Source organism: Pleuronectes platessa, chromosome 21, assembly GCF_947347685.1.
Source record: "Pleuronectes platessa chromosome 21, fPlePla1.1, whole genome shotgun sequence".
Classification (NCBI taxonomy): Eukaryota; Metazoa; Chordata; class Actinopteri; order Pleuronectiformes; family Pleuronectidae; genus Pleuronectes; species Pleuronectes platessa.
Genome location: NC_070646.1, coordinates 18,504,917 through 18,529,136, shown reverse-complemented (window position 1 = coordinate 18,529,136; position 24,220 = coordinate 18,504,917). Strand labels below are relative to the sequence as shown.

The window sequence follows — 24,220 nt, the reverse complement described above, 5'->3', positions numbered from 1 at the left end:
TCTGAGGACCATAACTTTTTCTTCACTGTCCATATTAGCACATTAGTATTAATATCCTATTTGATATTTTTTTATTTCAGACACCAGATAATATTGTCAGGCTGTTTAGGGACAACCTGAACACTATTTGGAAAGTTAATTGCCTAAACTGTTGTAGATGTATTTGGTGTTTACAGGAGTTGCTATAGAATATTCAATTCATATTTCCATTTACATGTTAGGGAGCGGGTCTAGATTAAGAATAATTATGTCTACCATGTCATTTTGTCCAGCTTCATTCCACAGTTCCAGTTCTAGGATGCTACAATGCATTTAAGAAGTATATATGTGATTAAGATGTTTAAATCATATTCATATAAAAGGTTGCAATACTCGATTATAGGTTATTCCAGGTTTGACTTGTTTGGGTTAAGGTAATAAGAAATGATGTTGCACGACAATGGCTTATTCAGACTATTGGCCTAATCAGGTTAATCCATGTAAAACGTACAAATTTGTTTCACTACTCCAAAGATATTTTTCTGTACGTATTTTAAATTTCTGTTACAGGGCTATCTCTCTCTCTCTCTCTCCTTCCTGTCTCTAAACAATAACAAAGCATCTGGAAAGACTAAAGGTTGTTAAACTTTAATCTGCCAGCTGAGGACCGACACAGTTGCTGTTGTCACTACCAGTCTGTCTGCCTAACCACTTTAATTATAATATTATACAATTACAGTAATATTATTTTGAGACTTATTTTAATATTCTATCTCAGTGAACTAGTGAGAGCTGAGAACTAGGCGAGTGATGAGTTTAAAACAGTTGTTCAGCCGCTGTAGCTCAGTGGGGACCTAGTTTTCTCCAGACAGTTGAGTCAAAACACCAACGTTCTATAGGTAAAAAATCAGAAACGCTTACAGAACTAACAATGGTTGTGTATGTGGCTGCGGGACTGTCACTTACGTGGAAGTGCTGAATGCTAGTAAAGAAAGTGATAGTGCAAACAATGGGAACAGTACATTATGTAGTCGGAACTCAGAAGTCTGTTTTGACTTCTGGACAAATCTCTCTCTGTCTCATCTGAGAGACCCGACGTTTCCACACCCAGATTTGTAAAATTGCAGGAATGCAGCACAACATTGAAGTTAGGAAGTAACGCTGTCTTTTAAATGTGAGCCTTCAGTAAAACTGTTTTGTCCTCATCATAAATAGTTGTGATCTCAAAACCATGGTAATCATTTCGGCCTACTCATTTCGGCGGAAATGATTACCATGGTTTTGAGATGTGGAAAACAATATTAGAAATCACACTTTAGTGGATATATTTTATTATCTTTTAATTAGATATTAAAAGATATCTAATTAAAAGATTAAAAAAAAGTATATATTTTGATGATTTTGGTAAATGGTAGAATTTGATATCACAGGCTGAGACCCACCTGCATTACCTTCCCAGGCCCTCCATTGGGCCACGGTTTGCACTGCAGTATAGGATCAGTCAGTGCCGTAATGCTCCATATTGTTTTCGTGGCCAAGGTCTCAGTTAATGTACGCTCACTTTGTTTACATTCCAGCTCTCAAATGGCTTTTTGTTGTAAAAAAGCTTCCAGTAAAATTTGGCCAATACAGAGTCAGTAGTTGCAATGTGATATAGTAGAACATAAATTTGAACGTTGTCGGCAAAGACACTTTTGTGCTTGTGTCTGTATATAAACACAAAGACTTTTTAGCTGCAATAAAGATCTCTTCACCCAAACAGCCTCAAGCCAACAGATACTCAGTGGGAAACACTGGAATCTCCACACACTCAAGTTGTGTTACACAGTCTGTAGACACCCACTCACTTCATCTCTGTTGGATTGTGTTCAGTGCAGTTTGCTAGTGATGTTAACATTGGTGTCTGTGTGTATGACAGGGTCAGGGAGCCATCACAGAGAAGCTGCGTAGCTTGAGTATGCATGACCTCACACAGATAAGCCAGGAGGACGACAGAGGAAACCAGCTGTACCAGTACAGCTCCCACTCTGCAAACCCTGCCATCAGGAGATCTCAGAGCACCGATGCAGCCGACGGACCAGGTACACACATGCACAACAAATGCATGAAATCTTTTTTTATATTTAAATTTTGTTTTTCTAGATGTTGACATGTTGAGTTCAGGTAAAACATATTTAGTAAATTCTATTTCATTCACATAAATGAAATGAAATGTTATAATATGCAAAAGTGCCTGGTGATCCACCAAAATTACGTTCAGTGCATCAATTGTATTGATTGATAAGGTTTTGAGCACTGAACCAGGTAACATAGGCCTTCTACACACCGGGTGTTAACATTTTTATATCGAATCGGATCACATTTTTTTATGATCCGATCTAAAGTAGAGAGCTCTAATACTGGTGTGAAAACCAGTCATGATTGGATATAGACCACTGCTACAATATCAAGACTGATCACCACGTAATGATCGATGTTTCCTTAAATCGGTAAAATACTTCTTCACAGCACAGCTGCTTGAGATTCAGTGAGACTCTCCTGACTCGTCTCTCTACCTCTCTTTTGCTCGTTCGTGCCGACACAGACTCACTTACCCATTGGAGACACTCTGACTGGATAAAAACACAATGACCTGGTCTTAGTCAACAGAAATGACCTACGTGTTTGTTTGTATAGACTGGGGAGATAAGATTTGATCTCAGAATGTATTTATTCAAATTAGTAATTAGACAAACAAACATTAGTTGCAAACAATCAAATAACTTTTTCATCACCAAGTCTCCTTCAACAGGTTTCTTGCGTACAGTGCTGAACACCGACTCTCCTCTATGTAGTTATATACACACATCTGTTGTGTGTTTAAAAGATGCAGACTTTCAGACAAAAACATTGTCACACAACAAAAAGTAGAACAAAATTCTGAATTGTTCTTTGTTCCTCACCTCCTTCAATGCCCTCTCTTGTTTGATGGGACCTGCAGGTTGGCTGACATTAGCATTGTGAAGCTGTGTGTGTGTATGTTAGCGTTAGTGTGTGAGAGGACTTCCCAGCAGACAGAGGAGATGAGATGAGGTTCAGTGGGTTGCCGGTGGAATACAAAACATGAACTCTCTCTCTCTGTTCCCTCTATATATTTCCCTCTCTCCCTCTCTTTGTATCTCTCTCTCTCACACACACACAGCCAGTGAGTGAGGCATGGGGAGAGGAGAGGGTGGAGGAAGGGACAGAGATGAATGTATAGGAGGAGAGTAGAGATGTAAGGGATGAATGGAGGAGTGAATTGGAAGAAGAGGTGGATGGATTGAGGGCGGGAAGGCTGGTAGACAGCATTAGCATGCTGAGAGAGGACAGAGTGTAATATGTATTCAGCTCAGCCAGCCAGCAGGGAGACAAAGAAACATGAAGGGAGGAAGAGAGGCGAGGGAGGAGAGAAGCTTTCACCTTGGAACTGCTCTCGTTCAAGTGATTCTACATGAAACCACACACCTTCTGGTGGCCATATTAGAAGTCCTCTGATCCTGGGCAGCAAGTGTTTCCTACAGGTGATTGCTTGTTGAACATACTGCACGACTCAAAGAATACATCTGAAGATGTTCTATATTGTTTGAAAAATCCCATGTGCAGAGATTAACCATCATATCTGATTCCTCTGAGTCACAGAATTCCATTGTTTCCAAAGGCTATCACAAAATCAGTGAGCCACACTGTTGCACTGGGTGACATGCTCCTTCATCACCATGAACACACACTGGGGTTTATTTAGAATCCGTTTCACGCACACTGTCCTGCTGCCACAAACACAGAGCACAATATGTGGATTCATCCAATGCAAAAAATGCACTGTTTCTTCCTGTTTGAGTAACGTTTGTTAAGAACTCAGTGTCCAATGGATTTGGGAAATTACTGAACCTTTCTTCACCTTCATCTTTCTTTTGTCCACTTAATGTACATGTTTGATGGGTTGGTTGCAAATTCCACTCACTATCTTAGGCATCGAAAATGAAGTAAACATTTTTTTCATATATCTTGAAAACAACTTGGCTGAAAGTTCAAATTCGCTTGCAGTTGTAATCTTTCAAGTCTCAATCTTTGCTCCAATGATCTTTTCACTTACATTACAAATCTTCTCGTCTTTTTCAAAGATATATAAATTGAAACAAACTAGTCGAAGGCCAATTTCACAACCGTTGGTATAAATTATCTATAGATAGAGGTGGAAAAAGCAATTTCAAGGTGTCAATCTTTTTTTAATTTGAAAAGCAAATACATTTTTTGCTTAATAAGTAATTTTCAAAAACCGATGGTAACGAAAGAATGAAGTCAAACCTTGATCTAAAGTATGATGTCATATACAGAAATATGAAGAAAGTCACTAAGCTCATTCATTAAAGAACATTATGCTACTCCTTTGTTCCACAAACACATCAGTGCATCAGTTAATTTATAAAATCATTTGAGCCAAATCATTAACGTTCTGGCTGTACTCGTGAACTTTACAATAGACAACTGTGGCTCAGGAGGTGGAGCAGAGTTGGCGGTTTGATTCCTGGCTCCTTTTCACATGTCAATATGTTGTTCCTGATAGGCAGCCAGTGCCTTGAATGGCATCTCCTGCCAAATTCTTTGTTGCATTGTGAAACATATAGTTTTTTTTCCCCTCCCTCTGTTAAAGAGGCTGTTTTTGCCCCTGTCCATTGACTGTTTGTCAGCAGGATTACACAATTAACAATTTTTTTTTATCACATTTTTTAACATTGTGAGATAGAGTTATGTTTTTACTTTTTTTCCAAATTCTCAGGGAATGATGCATGCATCTAGATGGGAAACAAATCGGGTAAATTGAGAGGGCTGATATATATTAGTGTGTGTAATTTGCTGCAGTTTGATTTCATTTAATCAGACTGTTGAGCCTTGGCAGAGGTATTCGCTCCACTGAGTGCCATTCTACTTCATTTTATCTTTTAACCTTGTGTGTCTATGACAAAGAGAGCTGCACCGGGAGGCAGCTGTGGCAGCAGCTGGTGTTTGCTGGCTATTTGCTGACCTCTGCTGGACCAGCCGCGGTTCACACGCAGTTTAAATGAATCCATCTTTCTTCACAACAACCTTAACACACAAACAGTACAGGCCTGTGATCAGAAAGTGACAATCAGCAGCCAGAGGCACCTGTCAGTGATCGTCCACTGTTACAAAGCTGAAAACACCAAATCTTCTGTGATCCTTTTGTTCATTTTTACTGTGATCTGGTTTTCTGTCGAGCAGCCAATGTTAGTTGTGACCCAACAAATGTAGATTAATTGTCGTTTTTTTTTTTATTGTGGCTAAGATGCGCATGGAGTTTCCACGAGTTGTAACTGACCTGTCAATCGGCAGCGTCTGACTGTATGAGGCCTGCAGTTATAAGTAAACTCTGCTTTTCAGGGGAAGTTATGTGTATCAAATATTATTAATACAAATCGTTCTCACTCTAAGCTTTAGTAATTGTACACCAGAACATACACATCAGATGTTCTGTCACTGATGAAATCTAGAAGACCACCATCCAATCACATCTATGCTCTTTGCATATTTATTTCTGGTAATTCTGGCATATAATTCTGACACACAGCATGTATGTTTATGTTTTATTTATATATATTATATTTGAAAGTGGAATAAAATCCAACTTTAATTCAGATGGAGCTAATCTGACAAATGTAAGCATTTGAAGCATATACCCTAAAGCAGGGGTGTCCAAACTTTTTATCCCGAGGGCCACATACAGAAAAAAATTCGAAGTACTGGGCCACTAACGCCGCCACGCCCCCCTGCCCCCGAGCGGACTGTTGACAGTGCACCTCAATCACTTAGCGGCGTTCTGAGGGACAGCTGGCAGGTCAAACTGAGAAGTAAAATACAGTGGGCCTTAGTCCATTACATTACAATTCATTTCGCTGTTACGTTTATCCAAAGCAATTTACAATCAGTGCATTCAAGGGTAGGGGAGAGCGGGTTAATGTGAGACATCGGGTAATTTGACAGAGAAACAATGTGCAGGTAAACTAGGGTGTGCAAGAGATCACATGAATCATAATAATCATAAATGTGCTTAATTTAACTATTACAACATGTGTTGTTATGGTAGTTTTAAAGTGGAAAAAGTAAGTGGATCACCTTACCCCCTTGATTTCTCTGGTCTGTCTCACTTTACCCCTAAGCTGGGGTAAATTGAGACACAACACCACTTTTTTTTAAAACAATCATATTTTCACTTCCCTTTGTCCTGAAAACATTCTGATCATTTCCATTGCTAGGAAATATCCTGAATTAATGGGAAATTTGTAAGTTTTACTGATAAATAATTTTAGCTCGCCTAAAGGGGAGCAAATGTCAAAAATGTCTCACATTACCCCGCTCTCCCCTGCCCTGGGGTACAAACCCAGAACAACAAGAATCAAGAAAGAACAATTGATTCCAGAATAGATCAAAAGTACAAAGTGCTATAAGTAAGTTCCATTTAAGTGCTACTAAATTGCTAGTTTAAAAAAAAAAAAAATAGATTTTTTTTTTTCTAATTTTAATTTTATTGAGGCGGGCCAATTTAAAATGGATGGCGGGCCGCAGATGGCACGCGGGCCGTAGTTTGGACACCCGTGCCCTAAAGGATTAGTCAACTAATGGAATCATTGATCCACCAAAATGTATTTATGATACAGAAATGCGAAAAATTCACTAGTTAAACTTTGTGGAACATTGATATTTGTAGGTCTCCTGTGTCTTCTCTGTTTGTAATGAATATTTACACAATAATTCATATTTACATATTGAGTGGTTCCTCTCTACAGAGGCCGCTATAATTTTTTTACAGTAGCCCAGACTGGACAAACTAAACACCTTTTGAGTTTTTATGACAACTGAAGGCTTCCACAAGTTTTCTTTCATGTATGGAAGGGGAGGGTGAGGTGATGGGTAACTAAATTCTACACACTAAATCTTTAACTATTAGTTTCAGTGAGATATAAAAGTCAATGAAAAAAATCACATGTGATTAATTGTAAACTTTATCACACATTTATTTACATTCTTCAATGAATTTTCAGCTATAGCCAACTTGTCAGCCTTGTTGTGGGATCAATGCAGCCAAACATGGTCTCTGAGTCAGTGATATACGTACATCTGGTTTTCATTGTTTCTGGTGCTGTGTGTTTTTTCAGAATACTTTTATGATCAGGAGGAGAGGTCGGATGAGGAGACTGAGCCAACCTTCTCTGAAGATGAGGCTCTTACTCAGAAAGGCCTGAGACGATCGCAGAGTGTCAAGATCACACGGTCCAGAGTCCGTAAAGATGTAAGTGCATTGTTTGATAAATCTAAGATAAATCTGTGAATATATCTTCCTCATAAAATTAATGAGAAACACTGAGGGAAAGGTTTATTAAGCAAAATATCAGCACGAGAGCGGACAGGATGTCAAAGTGAAAAAAACAAACACGTTTTCATTGTTTTCTCACCAGGCTCGTTATGGATCCCTGAGGATTAAAGGCAAGAAGAGACCAGCACTGAGCTCTGTTAATTATGGCACGTAAAACGACTACTGCTGAGACACCCAGCAGACAGCAGACGGCCTGCTGATTGGTGGATGGTTTTGTCAGTCTGTATTCCAGCTCTTGTCACTCTGAACTCCCTCGTCTCTCTGATCGTGAGCTTTGTGTTGACATATTTATCTCCTAACTCATCTTAAACCATAGACTCTCAGAGAACTTTGTCTTTGGGATGATTACAGACATGCAAACTTTGCATGGATGCTTTGTTTGTCTGTTTTTCTTTACTGTTGTAGTGTTTAGGTGTGATGTTATATCTGTGGTCTTTAGATTTTAGATTAATTTTTAAGTCATTTTTTTATTTGTGGTACCACTTTCTAATAAGACATCCTCTATGTGCAGTTGATGTAAAACTAATGCTTTATTAATTGCACAGGTATGAGCTTCTAATATAAGCAAGGTTTTGGGTTGCCAGGTTTGGCTGTGGTTTGTCAACTTGCTGTGTTTGTGTCTGTCTCCAAGTAGACTGTCCTCTCGTCTTCTGGATCAGATATTTTAATTATAATAAACAAGAGTTTTAAGATAATAACTACAGACCCTGTGGTTTCATAGAAGACGGAGCCAGGACCCTTTTAATGGTGATGTGGTGAACATATTAGTGACGTTAGCATTTATCCCTAGTTCGTTTTCATTTTTTTTCGGAAATGCCAACTTTGGCATCTATTATCCGAGAACCAGCTGTTCTCTAGCCAGTGAGGAAAGTGAATACAAAATATTGCTGTTCATTACCTTTTAAAGGCTAAAACAATCATTACAACAATCCAAAGATATTTTTTTACAACCTGGCAACCCAAAAGTTTTTATTTCTAGCTTATAAATGCTCAACAAAGCATTATTAAAGGATTTTATTACCCATTAGGTAAAGTGAAGCCTTTAACCTTTTGAAAACATGGCATCCGTTTTGCCTCTGCTGCCTTTCAGGTATTTTATCGAGGAGGGACTTGTTTAAAGGACACTCTGACACTTTGTTCAGTTTGAGTCAGTTAACTGCTCTGTGGCTTAGGATACTAATGAATGCTTTTTTTTGACATGGGTGGCTTCAATCAGTCTCAGACACTTGCATCATTCCCTGACACAGTGGTAACAGTATGAGAGCCCATGTCCCAGAGGGACACCATCCTGTCTGAACTCTTGGACTTTAGGAGAAGAGGGATTGAACCTGTCTGTGTGAAACACACTTTAATGAAACTAATGAACACCAGCCGATCCTTACTGCCCTCGGAGGAAGACCCTGAACACCGACGAAGAGGAGTAATGGGAAGAGAAAACCACGTTGATAAACACATGGATGAACTCACACTCCTTTTTAATGATGATTTCTTATTTTCATGCTTTTACTCATGTATTTGTATATGATCACATCCCTGGTTGTAAATGTCTAACTGTTTATCTTAGTAACAGAGAAGATTGGCCTTTTGAAAGTTATTTTTGTGTTGTTTTGCACATATACCTCCTATCATTGCTGTTGTTGCTTGTCATCTCATTTTATAATGTACTTTGCATTTCTTGCTGATGGACACTAATACTTGCAGAGTGTTGTATTGTAAAGTGTGACTTGTTTTTGTTCTCTTGTACTGAAGTTAGAGATACAAACTGCAGAAGGTTCCTTTAACAGTGACTGTGGTGTAGAGTCAGTTTTGACTGTTTCTCTGACAGAAACATTGTCTAATCAGTCGTTGTGCTTCTGACTCAACACTACAAGTGATTTGTGTGTGTGTTCTTGGAAACATGGGAGCCGATACAGCAGGGTGACAAATTAAAGGAGAAACATGAATCCAGTGCTGACAGTGAGTGTCTGGAAAGTCGAATAATGAGGCCTGGATTTTGTCCTCATCACTTTGAAATCACTGTAGGAAGGGATTTCCTCATGGCCAGTTTTTAAAAGGGAAGAAGTTATCAGCCCATTTTAACAACATGTTTTCAGCAGGGCTGGGACGCTTTATCTAATATTCAGATCTTGTGAGAGTTAAATTATGAATGTTTGTGCAAATTCAAGCAAGCACGGTGAATCATTTAATATAGTTTGTGAGAAGCAGTGTGGAGGACTTTTAGATTCTGGACTCTTGATAATGGCCAAAACTGCTACAGCTATTTTTTTTTTACTGTTAAAGCTGTAGACTCGCCTGCTGCTGCCGCTCCAACGCAGATGAGCAGAAACACTTGTGCAAAGGGCTCATATAAAGGCCATTTACCAATTGATGATCACATTGTTTTAAAATGTCGGTCGGAGTTCTTTCCAACTCAAACATTTTTTAAAGTGAAAGCCCTAGATTTAAGATCGATGCAAACCTAGTCTCAAGCACAAATTATATGTCATGCATGTTTGGGAAGACCTGTGAAGACATGAACAGAGCCTGTGTCTGTACTTCCCTCCAGTAGAATTCAACACACTTGGATCCATCTCTGACAAGAAGCACTGGAGCGTTGTGGTTGGACAGCACCTTTCTGGAGCTGTTTTTACACCTGCATGTCTTTGTGACTGCTGCAATCCGCGTGACAGACAACTGTCCAGAATGTCCAAACCATGTGTGCCCACTAGAGTGCGCCTGCCCAGACTTCCAGTGGAGTATATCAGGGTCTTCACCTGCTGTTGGATTTTCCTCTTGTCATTCATCTGTATTTCTGAGGAAGCCTGTGAACATCTCCTTCCTATGAGTGACTGTTTAATCCCCTGACTATTGACTGTCTCCTACATGTGACCTTGTAAGTGATGTTATATATTTACCATAAGTCTAATCCGGCTTTATGGAAACCAAAGCTCTGTTTATTTGGGTTCAACAACACGCCAAACTTGTTCATGTCCTAATGTCCGATTCTAACAACTGACTAATGATACCAAAGCTTCATGTAGTCCCCCTGAGCTGGCCTGTTTGATCGGTGGAGGTTAAACATCCGGTGTGTGGCTTGCTGGATTATTATTGCAATAAAATAAACGCTGCGCCCATCACAGTGAGGGCAACAAATAAAAAGTGTCTGGTGCATCATTCTGCCTCTCAGCTCTGTGGGGCTTCTCTGTACTCAACCAGCAAGCTCAACAACCACTACCCAGTTTATCCAGTTGAGCCAACTGGAGCCCTATATGCAAGAGCAACCACAAGTGCTTTAAATGAGCACAAACCAGTAATGGAACCACAGAGCAAACATTGGGAGGTTATTGCTGATTATTAATGAATATTGCTCATAGCTCAGGTAGAGGGGGGGATCTGCAGAGAGATTACTGTAACCATGACAACTGTGTCTTGTCTGACGTGGGACATGTGGAATTTAAACTGGAGCATCGTGATCCTGTCATTCTGTGCATATGCTAAAATTAAAATCAACATTTCTTATCTGTATTAGCTTTCTCCGGGTTAAAGCAAGACACTGCTCTGACCAACACTCTGCCGTCATTCTTTCAGAATCACTGAGTAACAGAGTTGTTTAGGATAAAGAGTCAGATAAATAGCCAGTGAAGCACGTTTGAACAGAAGAACATCTATGTCTGAGGGAACGCTTCACAGTGTAACACCAAGTCAGTTCAACTTCAGGGATAAATCAGAGTCAATTTCACGTTCTCTGGTTTAAATGAAAGTGACATCAGATGCAATAAAGAAGAGAAAAGTGTTACATTAGCAGGTAGCAATATCTACAACATTGATCAGAACGAAAGAGTTTGTAACATAGTAGAAAGGTGTGTAAATATTGATTTAAACAATAAGAAATTGTCTGATAGAGATGAAGGGAGCATTAGTGACAAAGTATATGGAGCAGTTATTGTATATCAAACAATCTCCTAATCATAGTCCATGATCAGCCGCCACCACGAACAGGATCCACCATCAGTGATCCATCACTGATGGTGGATCCTGATCGTTGTGGCGGCTGATCATGGACTATGATTACAATACTATGATTAGTGTTACCACCTGGCTCAAGGCTGGTAACAAAAAGGGAGATCCACACACAGAGCTTTAAATCAAATAGAATTTATTTAACTGAGACAAAAGGATCACGTATCAGACTGGTGCAGCAGGCCCTGCTGAGAGAGAGAGAGACACTCCCAGGAGAGCAGTCCTTTATACTCTCTGGGACGGCCCACCCAGTTGGGCAGGTAAGTGGCTGAAGCTCCACCTACCAGCACTGAGTAAGGCACACAGGCAGGTAGAAGGAGGGTCGTCACACCCCCTCCCTTAAGATGGGGGTCCTCCTTTGAATCCCCAAAAATGTTACGACAAGTACCTGTTGAAAAACTAAAGCAACATATAATACTTCAGATTTTATTTGAACACAAATAGCTATATTAATGTTAACTTGCAGTCATAGCCCGGGACATGGCATCGGCCACCGCATTTTCAGTCCCTTTTACATGCTGTATATTTAAATGATACGGCTGTATGAAAAGACACCAACGCATAAGTCTTTGATTCGGGTTTTGGAGTGAGTGGAGAAAGGTTAGGGGATTATGATCAGTGTACACCACTAAAGGTCTTACTCCACCCCCCACATAAACCTCAAAGTGTTTTAGTGCCTAGATGAGTGCCAGTGCTTCTTTTTCAATAATAGAGTAGTTCAGCTGGTGTGAATTGAACTTTTTAGAGAAGAAACTCACTGGGCAGTCAACACCGCTTTCGTTAGTCTGCATCAGCACAGCACCAGCCAGGGGTGGACTGGGACAAAAATTCAGCCCTGGCATTGTCTGTCCAGACCAGCCGACTACATTATCAGCGGACACCACATAGAAGTCCACAAATCTCGCGGCGTCTTCTCTCATGCATACTACTGTTACCACCTAGCTCAAAGATGGCAACAAGAAGGGAGGCCACACACAAACCTCTCAAGCCAAAAGTAAATGTATTTAACTCCAAATCAAGATAGCTCTAACTACGTACTGGGATGTGTAAAATATGTTACGCGTCAGTGGTGTTAACAGTGTTTGGATGTGTGAAAATAAGGTGTGATGTATGTTGTAAGGTGCAGAAGCAAAGAAAAACAAAGGCTGAGGGCCCCATGCCCCTGGAAGCAGCCTTTAGATCTGCAGCTGAAGCCCAGCCCAAAAGGGCAGGCCCAGGGTGACTGCCAGCTCTACCTGTGTGTGGAAAAACAACTCCTCAGGCTCTCACAAGTGGTCAACCTGAGAAGGACATGGATACATTATAATGTCTGAAAAATAAACTTTTTGGATGTGTGTTTCTTTTAAAACCTTTTGAAAATTATTATAATTATGAAGTATGAATTTATACATTAAAAAATACATGATAAACTTACCAAATTCTAACAGTGGTCCCAAATGTCCACATATAAAACAGAGGGAGAACGACTCCTCAAATATATCACAACAACCTGTAATGGAGAATAATTGATAATTTAGTGTATATGATCACACCATTAAGGATCAACACATAAGCACAATAAAACTTGTGTGATAATAACAATAATAATAAATATTTCTCACCTTATCAGTGGAACATTTACACACAAATTATCCCTATTAAATAGTTATCACCTCAGTAAACAATAAATGAATTGAAAGATTACAATAAATTCAATGGCAAATATTTCAAATTAAACTAATTATTCCCTATAGGTTTACTTGTATTCTGTTTTCAATACAGCTTGATTCTGCATCTCTATTTGTATTTACAGCTCAGCTATGGCAACAGTAAACGACGTTAGCAGCTCTTAGCTAGCTTAGCTAAATCATCTGAACAATAATAACCCATAATATCACAATTCGGCATATTAAAACAAAATCAAAAACGTTTTCTACTTTGTTTTGGACATGTCTCAAAAATGTAGCCTAGCCAGCCCCAGGCCAACGTTACTTACCATGTCTGCCTCCACTCGCTCATCATTGTCGAGTCCTCCTCGCTCGTCTCCCGGCGCACCTGCTGCTGCTGGGCTGGTGAACCCGGCACCAAACAGCTCCGTCAGTTTGGCACATCGAGCAGCCTCCACCTCCAGAGACTTCAGCTTTTTTTCCGATGCTTCTCAGCGCCACCCGGGCGTTTTTTACTCTTATTATCCATTTTAAGTTTCTGTTTCAGAAGCAGCCCGTCCCGCGACTCCCCCCGCCAATGCCATGAGGTCCCGCCCCACCCTGGTTTGTGTTGTGATTGACAGCACTGTCAGGGCTCTCTGAGCCTGTCAGCCCATGATTGATTGACAATGACAAACAATAGACCAATAATATGTGTCGATGCTGGCAACACACTGCTAGCCCTCTGTAGCCAATTGGCCGGCCCAATTGGAGGGAATTTAGAGAGGAAGAAGAGAAAAAACAAACAAAAAACATAGCGGACCAGACCGGCCCACATTGGGTCAACGGCCCACCGGGACGATGCCCGGTATGCCAGATGGCCAATCCACCCCTGGTGGTATTATGTTTATTTTTTCAGAGCAGCAGGGTAGTTGTGGTGAATATTTGCCCTTCGGCCTGACGACTGAGGTTCAAGCCGCTGTGAAAGCAAATACCTTAAATCCATCTAGAGTAAAACGTCCTTGAATCAGACAAAATGAAGGGGAGCAGATCATTTAAATCTCACATTAGTAGTCCTCTGTGTATGTGTTAAGTTAAAGGTTAGCATTCAGCAAGGATTAGTTAGGGTTATAATTAGCTAAATGTATGTTATAGGTTAGGTTGGATTAAGCTTTGGGTTTATGTTAAGGTTAGGTTAGGTTCAAAACTAAACATAAAAACGAATGAACAATTCTTAAATGAAGCAATATGCATGAGATAATCGTAATTTTTAATATTTGTTAACATCATATAATATACATATACATTATGTATGTTATATCACTTAAATACATTTAATAGCATTTTAAATTCCTCCTCTCAGACCTGATTTCATGCAGGAGAAACACAGGTGAACAAGTGTGAGGTGTGAATCAGTTGTGAGGTTGCTTCTTCCTCCTCCTCAGTCCCAGATGCTGTCTGATTTTTTTCCAGATTGAAGACTTCTTCTTTTTGGGCGTCTCCTCAGACAACTCAGTCTCCACAGGTTCTGAAGCAGGGAGGGCATCAGAGTGGGACTCCAGGTAGGCAGGTTTGTCCACAGGCTCTCCTCCTCCTGCTTCCTCCCCCCATTTCTCCTCCTCTTTCTCCTGCTGCTCCTCCCCCCATTTCACCTCCTGCTTCTCCTCATCCCTTTCCTCCTGCCACTCCTGATGCTTGATATCCTCTCTCTCCTTCTTCAGTAAGAGTTGAGAAGTCAGTTCCTCCACTTCCCTCTGCAGAAGCATTTTCTCCTCAGCAGCACTTTTGCGGAGACATCTCATCTCCTCTGTTATCTGCAGATGGAGGAGGTTCTGCTCAGCCTGGAAGGAGTTCATCTGAGACGTGACTTTCTCAAGCTCAGCCATCAGGTGGCTGGCCTGCTGCCCGGCTCTGAGGTTGTCCGCTTCAGCCCTTTGAATGATCTCATTGTTTGAAGCTTTAAGTTTATCCAGTTCATCTAGGAGAGCCTTGACTGTGCTCCTCTCAAACTGCAGCTCCGAAGCAAACATCTGCTGCTTGATTATAGAAGCCTCCTGCAGCTCTCCCAATTTCTTCTCCTGCTTCTCCTCATCCCTTTCCTCCTGCCACTCCTGATGGTTGATATCCTCTCTCTCATTCTTCAGTGAGAGTTGAGAAGCTCTTAGTTTATCCAGTTCATCTAGGAGAGCCTTGACTGTGCTCCTCTCAAACTGCAGCTCTGAAGCAAACATCTGCTGCTTGATGATATAAGCCTCCTGCAGCTCCCCCCATTTCTCCTCCTGCTTCTCCTCATCCCTTTCCTCCTGCCACTCCTGATGCTTGACATCCTCTCTCTCCTTCATCAGTGAGAGTTGAGAAGTCAGTTCCTCCACTTGTCTCTGCAGAAGCATTTTCTCCTCTGCAGCACTGTTGCGGAGACATCTCATCTCCTCCATTATCTGCAGACGGAGGAAGTTCTGCTCAGCATGGAAGGAGTGCATCTGAGACTCGTCTTGCTCAATCAAAGCCATCAGGTGGCTGGCCTGCTGCCCGGCTCTGAGGTTTTCTGCTTCGTACCTTTGACTGAGCTCATTGTTTGAAGCTTTAAGTTTCTCCAGCTCATCTAGGAGAACCTTGTTTTTGCTCCTCTCAAACTGCAGCTCCGAAGCAAACAGTTGCTGCTTGATCACATAAGCCTCCTGCAGCTCCTTGTAATAACTGTGGAGGTCTGTCTCAATGAGGATCTTTCTAGTGCTGAGGGTTTCACTGTCCTCTTCGCAATCCTCAGGCTGCTGTGTGTCCTCATCAGAGTCATCCTCCACCTCCCCATCCTCAGACTGCTGTGTGTCCTCACCCCAGTCATCCTCCTCCTCCCCATCCTCAGGCTGCCACATTTCTTCATCCGTGGCGCAGTAGCTTTCATCCAGGGGTTGCAATTCGGCAAACTTTTCGTGGGCCTCGTCCCCTGGCAACTCTTGGTTTTGGCGAACACGGGCTCTCTGCTTGCCCAACAGATGTTCAAGATCAATGACATCTCGTTGAAATGCCTGGCAATCAGCTTTGAGTTGTCCAGCAGTACTTCCGATGTTATCCATGGTGATCAGTTTTAATCAGAAGTAATCTTATTGTTCAGCTGTTTGTTGCTGGTTGACCTCTTTTCCTCCTGACAATCGTAAGACACAGGGTAATAGGTAGGAAATGGTGTGAGTAAGGTGCTGCAGTCATATCTAATGTAGAATGTTCTATAATGTTCAAGATAAGAGCCATTCCCAGGATGTTTTTTCCTTTGATGTGTGTGTGTGTGTGTCCATGTATAACTGATGTAAAGAGGACCTAAATATGTCTTCTTGAACCCTTTGATACAGAAGCTATGCAATCCCCTTCTTAGGCACAACATGGGTTAAAAATGACCCGTATTGACCTACAGTGTGATGTCATACAGGGCTGAGTGTTTCTTTGCTATATTTTTGGTAATCAATTTATTTCACCATTTATTATTCAAAGTATTCATGAAATATCTAGTTTTTGATTACCACGAATCATTATTTTAATTTTACCTTTCTCCATTTATGAACTCAAATATTTTTCAAGTTTCAAGTTTACACACAGGGGTCAAAAATGACCCGATGGAGTCTTAATTGTAAATATCTTTGCAATAAATGTATCTGATCATTCAGAATTCCAGGAACTCCTCATTAACTTGTTTTTGATCATCATAAATTCTTATTTTCCTTTGTCCTTTTTTACTTTTTTTTGTCATTAAAGTTTTTTATTTATTCATGCATATAAAAACATACAATCAAACTCAAAAAACAACATTTATAACAGCATCAACAGACAGTATACCCATCATACAACCATATATACAAAGGCCTCCTGCAAATCGATATTTTCTTTTTTTTCTTGAAACAACCAGAATGTACATCCAGCACCATGTCTACAAATTTTTCCACACGCCCTATCTACAAAGAAATACGGTCCCAGGCCCTCCTAAAATCTTCCTCTTCATTGTTCATTCTAGCCAACATGCGTTCATAAGATGCAACCTCTGACATCATTTCCATCCATTTTTTAACATCTGGGGCAACTGTACTTTTCCATACTCTGAGAATCGTTCGAGCAGCCGTGACCATCCCGACTTTACCAACTACCCGATCATATTTAGATATATTTGGAATTTCTGTTTGATCCCCTAACAAACACAGTCTTGGTGATACAGGTACCGCCACACCCAGCCATTTACTCACATGTTCCAGTACTTTCTCCCAAAATGGGTACACTAGTTTACATCCCCAGATCACATGTAAAAACGTTACTTACCATGTCTGCCTCCACTCGCTCATCATTGTCGAGTCCTCCTCGCTCGTCTCCCGGCGCACCTGCTGCTGCTGGGCTGGTGAACCCGGCACCAAACAGCTCCGTCAGTTTGGCACATCGAGCAGCCTCCACCTCCAGAGACTTCAGCTTTTTTTTCCGATGCTTCTCAGCACCACCCGGGCGCTTTTTACTCTTATTATCCATTTTAAGTTTCTGTCTCAGCAGCAGCCCGTCCCGCGACTCCCCCCGCCAATGCCATGAGGTCCCGCCCCACCCTGGTTTGTGTTGTGATTGACAGCACTGTCAGGGCTCTCTGAGCCTGTCAGCCCATGATGATTGACAATGACAAACAATAGACCAATAATATGTGTCGATGCTGGCAACACACTGCTAGCCCTCTGTAGCCAATTGGCCGGCCCAATTGGAGGGAATTTAGAGAGGAAGAAGAGAAAAAACAAACAAAAAACATAGCGGACCAGACCGGCCCACATTGGGTCAACGGCCCACCGGGACGATGCCCGGTATGCCAGATGGCCAATCCACCCCTGGTGGTATTATGTTTATTTTTTCAGAGCAGCAGGGTAGTTGTGGTGAATATTTGCCCTTCGGCCTGACGACTGAGGTTCAAGCCGCTGTGAAAGCAAATACCTTAAATCCATCTAGAGTAAAACGTCCTTGAATCAGACAAAATGAAGGGGAGCAGATCATTTAAATCTCACATTAGTAGTCCTCTGTGTATGTGTTAAGTTAAAGGTTAGCATTCAGCAAGGATTAGTTAGGGTTATAATTAGCTAAATGTATGTTATAGGTTAGGTTGGATTAAGCTTTGGGTTTATGTTAAGGTTAGGTTAGGTTCAAAACTAAACATAAAAACGAATGAACAATTCTTAAATGAAGCAATATGCATGAGATAATCGTAATTTTTAATATTTGTTAACATCATATAATATACATATACATTATGTATGTTATATCACTTAAATACATTTAATAGCATTTTAAATTCCTCCTCTCAGACCTGATTTCATGCAGGAGAAACACAGGTGAACAAGTGTGAGGTGTGAATCAGTTGTGAGGTTGCTTCTTCCTCCTCCTCAGTCCCAGATGCTGTCTGATTTTTTTCCAGATTGAAGACTTCTTCTTTTTGGGCGTCTCCTCAGACAACTCAGTCTCCACAGGTTCTGAAGCAGGGAGGGCATCAGAGTGGGACTCCAGGTAGGCAGGTTTGTCCACAGGCTCTCCTCCTCCTGCTTCCTCCCCCCATTTCTCCTCCTCTTTCTCCTGCTGCTCCTCCCCCCATTTCACCTCCTGCTTCTCCTCATCCCTTTCCTCCTGCCACTCCTGATGCTTGATATCCTCTCTCTCCTTCTTCAGTAAGAGTTGAGAAGTCAGTTCCTCCACTTCCCTCTGCAGAAGCATTTTCTCCTCAGCAGCACTTTTGCGGAGACATCTCATCTCCTCTGTTATCTGCAGATGGAGGAGGTTCTGCTCAGCCTGGAAGGAGTTCATCTGAGACGTGACTTTCTCAAGCTCAGCCATCAGGTGGCTGGCCTGCTGCCCGGCTCTGAGGTTGTCCGCTTCAGCCCTTTGAATGATCTCATTGTTTGAAGCTTTAAGTTTATCCAGTTCATCTAGGAGAGCCTTGACTGTGCTCCTCTCAAACTGCAGCTCCGAAGCAAACATCTGCTGCTTGATTATAGAAGCCTCCTGCAGCTCTCCCAATTTCTTCTCCTGCTTCTCCTCATCCCTTTCCTCCTGCCACTCCTGATGGTTGATATCCTCTCTCTCATTCTTCAGTGAGAGTTGAGAAGCTCTTAGTTTATCCAGTTCATCTAGGAGAGCCTTGACTGTGCTCCTCTCAAACTGCAGCTCTGAAGCAAACATCTGCTGCTTGATGATATAAGCCTCCTGCAGCTCCCCCCATTTCTCCTCCTGCTTCTCCTCATCCCTTTCCTCCTGCCACTCCTGATGCTTGACATCCTCTCTCTCCTTCATCAGTGAGAGTTGAGAAGTCAGTTCCTCCACTTGTCTCTGCAGAAGCATTTTCTCCTCTGCAGCACTGTTGCGGAGACATCTCATCTCCTCCATTATCTGCAGACGGAGGAAGTTCTGCTCAGCATGGAAGGAGTGCATCTGAGACTCGTCTTGCTCAATCAAAGCCATCAGGTGGCTGGCCTGCTGCCCGGCTCTGAGGTTTTCTGCTTCGTACCTTTGACTGAGCTCATTGTTTGAAGCTTTAAGTTTCTCCAGCTCATCTAGGAGAACCTTGTTTTTGCTCCTCTCAAACTGCAGCTCCGAAGCAAACAGTTGCTGCTTGATCACATAAGCCTCCTGCAGCTCCTTGTAATAACTGTGGAGGTCTGTCTCAATGAGGATCTTTCTAGTGCTGAGGGTTTCACTGTCCTCTTCGCAATCCTCAGGCTGCTGTGTGTCCTCATCAGAGTCATCCTCCACCTCCCCATCCTCAGACTGCTGTGTGTCCTCACCCCAGTCATCCTCCTCCTCCCCATCCTCAGGCTGCCACATTTCTTCATCCGTGGCGCAGTAGCTTTCATCCAGGGGTTGCAATTCGGCAAACTTTTCGTGGGCCTCGTCCCCTGGCAACTCTTGGTTTTGGCGAACACGGGCTCTCTGCTTGCCCAACAGATGTTCAAGATCAATGACATCTCGTTGAAATGCCTGGCAATCAGCTTTGAGTTGTCCAGCAGTACTTCCGATGTTATCCATGGTGATCAGTTTTAATCAGAAGTAATCTTATTGTTCAGCTGTTTGTTGCTGGTTGACCTCTTTTCCTCCTGACAATCGTAAGACACAGGGTAATAGGTAGGAAATGGTGTGAGTAAGGTGCTGCAGTCATATCTAATGTAGAATGTTCTATAATGTTCAAGATAAGAGCCATTCCCAGGATGTTTTTTCCTTTGATGTGTGTGTGTGTGTGTCCATGTATAACTGATGTAAAGAGGACCTAAATATGTCTTCTTGAACCCTTTGATACAGAAGCTATGCAATCCCCTTCTTAGGCACAACATGGGTTAAAAATGACCCGTATTGACCTACAGTGTGATGTCATACAGGGCTGAGTGTTTCTTTGCTATATTTTTGGTAATCAATTTATTTCACCATTTATTATTCAAAGTATTCATGAAATATCTAGTTTTTGATTACCACGAATCATTATTTTAATTTTACCTTTCTCCATTTATGAACTCAAATATTTTTCAAGTTTCAAGTTTACACACAGGGGTCAAAAATGACCCGATGGAGTCTTAATTGTAAATATCTTTGCAATAAATGTATCTGATCATTCAGAATTCCAGGAACTCCTCATTAACTTGTTTTTGATCATCATAAATTCTTATTTTCCTTTGTCCTTTTTTACTTTTTTTTGTCATTAAAGTTTTTTATTTATTCATGCATATAAAAACATACAATCAAACTCAAAAAACAACATTTATAACAGCATCAACAGACAGTATACCCATCATACAACCATATATACAAAGGCCTCCTGCAAATCGATATTTTCTTTTTTTTCTTGAAACAACCAGAATGTACATCCAGCACCATGTCTACAAATTTTTCCACACGCCCTATCTACAAAGAAATACGGTCCCAGGCCCTCCTAAAATCTTCCTCTTCATTGTTCATTCTAGCCAACATGCGTTCATAAGATGCAACCTCTGACATCATTTCCATCCATTTTTTAACATCTGGGGCAACTGTACTTTTCCATACTCTGAGAATCGTTCGAGCAGCCGTGACCATCCCGACTTTACCAACTACCCGATCATATTTAGATATATTTGGAATTTCTGTTTGATCCCCTAACAAACACAGTCTTGGTGATACAGGTACCGCCACACCCAGCCATTTACTCACATGTTCCAGTACTTTCTCCCAAAATGGGTACACTAGTTTACATCCCCAGATCACATGTAAAAACGTTACTTACCATGTCTGCCTCCACTCGCTCATCATTGTCGAGTCCTCCTCGCTCGTCTCCCGGCGCACCTGCTGCTGCTGGGCTGGTGAACCCGGCACCAAACAGCTCCGTCAGTTTGGCACATCGAGCAGCCTCCACCTCCAGAGACTTCAGCTTTTTTTTCCGATGCTTCTCAGCACCACCCGGGCGCTTTTTACTCTTATTATCCATTTTAAGTTTCTGTCTCAGCAGCAGCCCGTCCCGCGACTCCCCCCGCCAATGCCATGAGGTCCCGCCCCACCCTGGTTTGTGTTGTGATTGACAGCACTGTCAGGGCTCTCTGAGCCTGTCAGCCCATGATGATTGACAATGACAAACAATAGACCAATAATATGTGTCGATGCTGGCAACACACTGCTAGCCCTCTGTAGCCAATTGGCCGGCCCAATTGGAGGGAATTTAGAGAGGAAGAAGAGAAAAAACAAACAAAAAACATAGCGGACCAGACCGGCCCACATTGGGTCAACGGCCCACCGGGACGATGCCCGGTATGCCAGATGGCCAATCCACCCCTGGTGGTATTATGTTTATTTTTTCAGAGCAGCAGGGTAGTTGTGGTGAATATTTGCCCTTCGGCCTGACGACTGAGGTTCAAGCCGCTGTGAAAGCAAATACCTTAAATCCATCTAGAGTAAAACGTCCTTGAATCAGACAAAATGAAGGGGAGCAGATCATTTAAATCTCACATTAGTAGTCCTCTGTGTATGTGTTAAGTTAAAGGTTAGCATTCAGCAAGGATTAGTTAGGGTTATAATTAGCTAAATGTATGTTATAGGTTAGGTTGGATTAAGCTTTGGGTTTATGTTAAGGTTAGGTTAGGTTCAAAACTAAACATAAAAACGAATGAACAATTCTTAAATGAAGCAATATGCATGAGATAATCGTAATTTTTAATATTTGTTAACATCATATAATATACATATACATTATGTATGTTATATCACTTAAATACATTTAATAGCATTTTAAATTCCTCCTCTCAGACCTGATTTCATGCAGGAGAAACACAGGTGAACAAGTGTGAGGTGTGAATCAGTTGTGAGGTTGCTTCTTCCTCCTCCTCAGTCCCAGATGCTGTCTGATTTTTTTCCAGATTGAAGACTTCTTCTTTTTGGGCGTCTCCTCAGACAACTCAGTCTCCACAGGTTCTGAAGCAGGGAGGGCATCAGAGTGGGACTCCAGGTAGGCAGGTTTGTCCACAGGCTCTCCTCCTCCTGCTTCCTCCCCCCATTTCTCCTCCTCTTTCTCCTGCTGCTCCTCCCCCCATTTCACCTCCTGCTTCTCCTCATCCCTTTCCTCCTGCCACTCCTGATGCTTGATATCCTCTCTCTCCTTCTTCAGTAAGAGTTGAGAAGTCAGTTCCTCCACTTCCCTCTGCAGAAGCATTTTCTCCTCAGCAGCACTTTTGCGGAGACATCTCATCTCCTCTGTTATCTGCAGATGGAGGAGGTTCTGCTCAGCCTGGAAGGAGTTCATCTGAGACGTGACTTTCTCAAGCTCAGCCATCAGGTGGCTGGCCTGCTGCCCGGCTCTGAGGTTGTCCGCTTCAGCCCTTTGAATGATCTCATTGTTTGAAGCTTTAAGTTTATCCAGTTCATCTAGGAGAGCCTTGACTGTGCTCCTCTCAAACTGCAGCTCCGAAGCAAACATCTGCTGCTTGATTATAGAAGCCTCCTGCAGCTCTCCCAATTTCTTCTCCTGCTTCTCCTCATCCCTTTCCTCCTGCCACTCCTGATGGTTGATATCCTCTCTCTCATTCTTCAGTGAGAGTTGAGAAGCTCTTAGTTTATCCAGTTCATCTAGGAGAGCCTTGACTGTGCTCCTCTCAAACTGCAGCTCTGAAGCAAACATCTGCTGCTTGATGATATAAGCCTCCTGCAGCTCCCCCCATTTCTCCTCCTGCTTCTCCTCATCCCTTTCCTCCTGCCACTCCTGATGCTTGACATCCTCTCTCTCCTTCATCAGTGAGAGTTGAGAAGTCAGTTCCTCCACTTGTCTCTGCAGAAGCATTTTCTCCTCTGCAGCACTGTTGCGGAGACATCTCATCTCCTCCATTATCTGCAGACGGAGGAAGTTCTGCTCAGCATGGAAGGAGTGCATCTGAGACTCGTCTTGCTCAATCAAAGCCATCAGGTGGCTGGCCTGCTGCCCGGCTCTGAGGTTTTCTGCTTCGTACCTTTGACTGAGCTCATTGTTTGAAGCTTTAAGTTTCTCCAGCTCATCTAGGAGAACCTTGTTTTTGCTCCTCTCAAACTGCAGCTCCGAAGCAAACAGTTGCTGCTTGATCACATAAGCCTCCTGCAGCTCCTTGTAATAACTGTGGAGGTCTGTCTCAATGAGGATCTTTCTAGTGCTGAGGGTTTCACTGTCCTCTTCGCAATCCTCAGGCTGCTGTGTGTCCTCATCAGAGTCATCCTCCACCTCCCCATCCTCAGACTGCTGTGTGTCCTCACCCCAGTCATCCTCCTCCTCCCCATCCTCAGGCTGCCACATTTCTTCATCCGTGGCGCAGTAGCTTTCATCCAGGGGTTGCAATTCGGCAAACTTTTCGTGGGCCTCGTCCCCTGGCAACTCTTGGTTTTGGCGAACACGGGCTCTCTGCTTGCCCAACAGATGTTCAAGATCAATGACATCTCGTTGAAATGCCTGGCAATCAGCTTTGAGTTGTCCAGCAGTACTTCCGATGTTATCCATGGTGATCAGTTTTAATCAGAAGTAATCTTATTGTTCAGCTGTTTGTTGCTGGTTGACCTCTTTTCCTCCTGACAATCGTAAGACACAGGGTAATAGGTAGGAAATGGTGTGAGTAAGGTGCTGCAGTCATATCTAATGTAGAATGTTCTATAATGTTCAAGATAAGAGCCATTCCCAGGATGTTTTTTCCTTTGATGTGTGTGTGTGTGTGTCCATGTATAACTGATGTAAAGA

At 42.1% G+C, this 24,220-nt stretch overlaps 1 protein-coding gene across 1 annotated transcript in view; it reads left to right on the top strand.

The window, feature by feature from the left end:
• The window catches only part of reep3b (receptor accessory protein 3b), a 33,814-nt gene extending 23,286 nt beyond the window's left edge, over positions 1 to 10,528 (top strand). Inside the window, exons 7-9 of the mRNA XM_053413196.1 lie at positions 1,898 to 2,060; positions 7,173 to 7,306; positions 7,473 to 10,528. Coding sequence (XP_053269171.1) covers positions 1,898 to 2,060; positions 7,173 to 7,306; positions 7,473 to 7,544 — 369 coding nt within the window. The 3' untranslated portion in view covers positions 7,545 to 10,528. The remainder of the gene's footprint in view (positions 1 to 1,897; positions 2,061 to 7,172; positions 7,307 to 7,472) is intronic.
• The last annotated feature ends 13,692 nt before the right edge of the window (positions 10,529 to 24,220 follow it).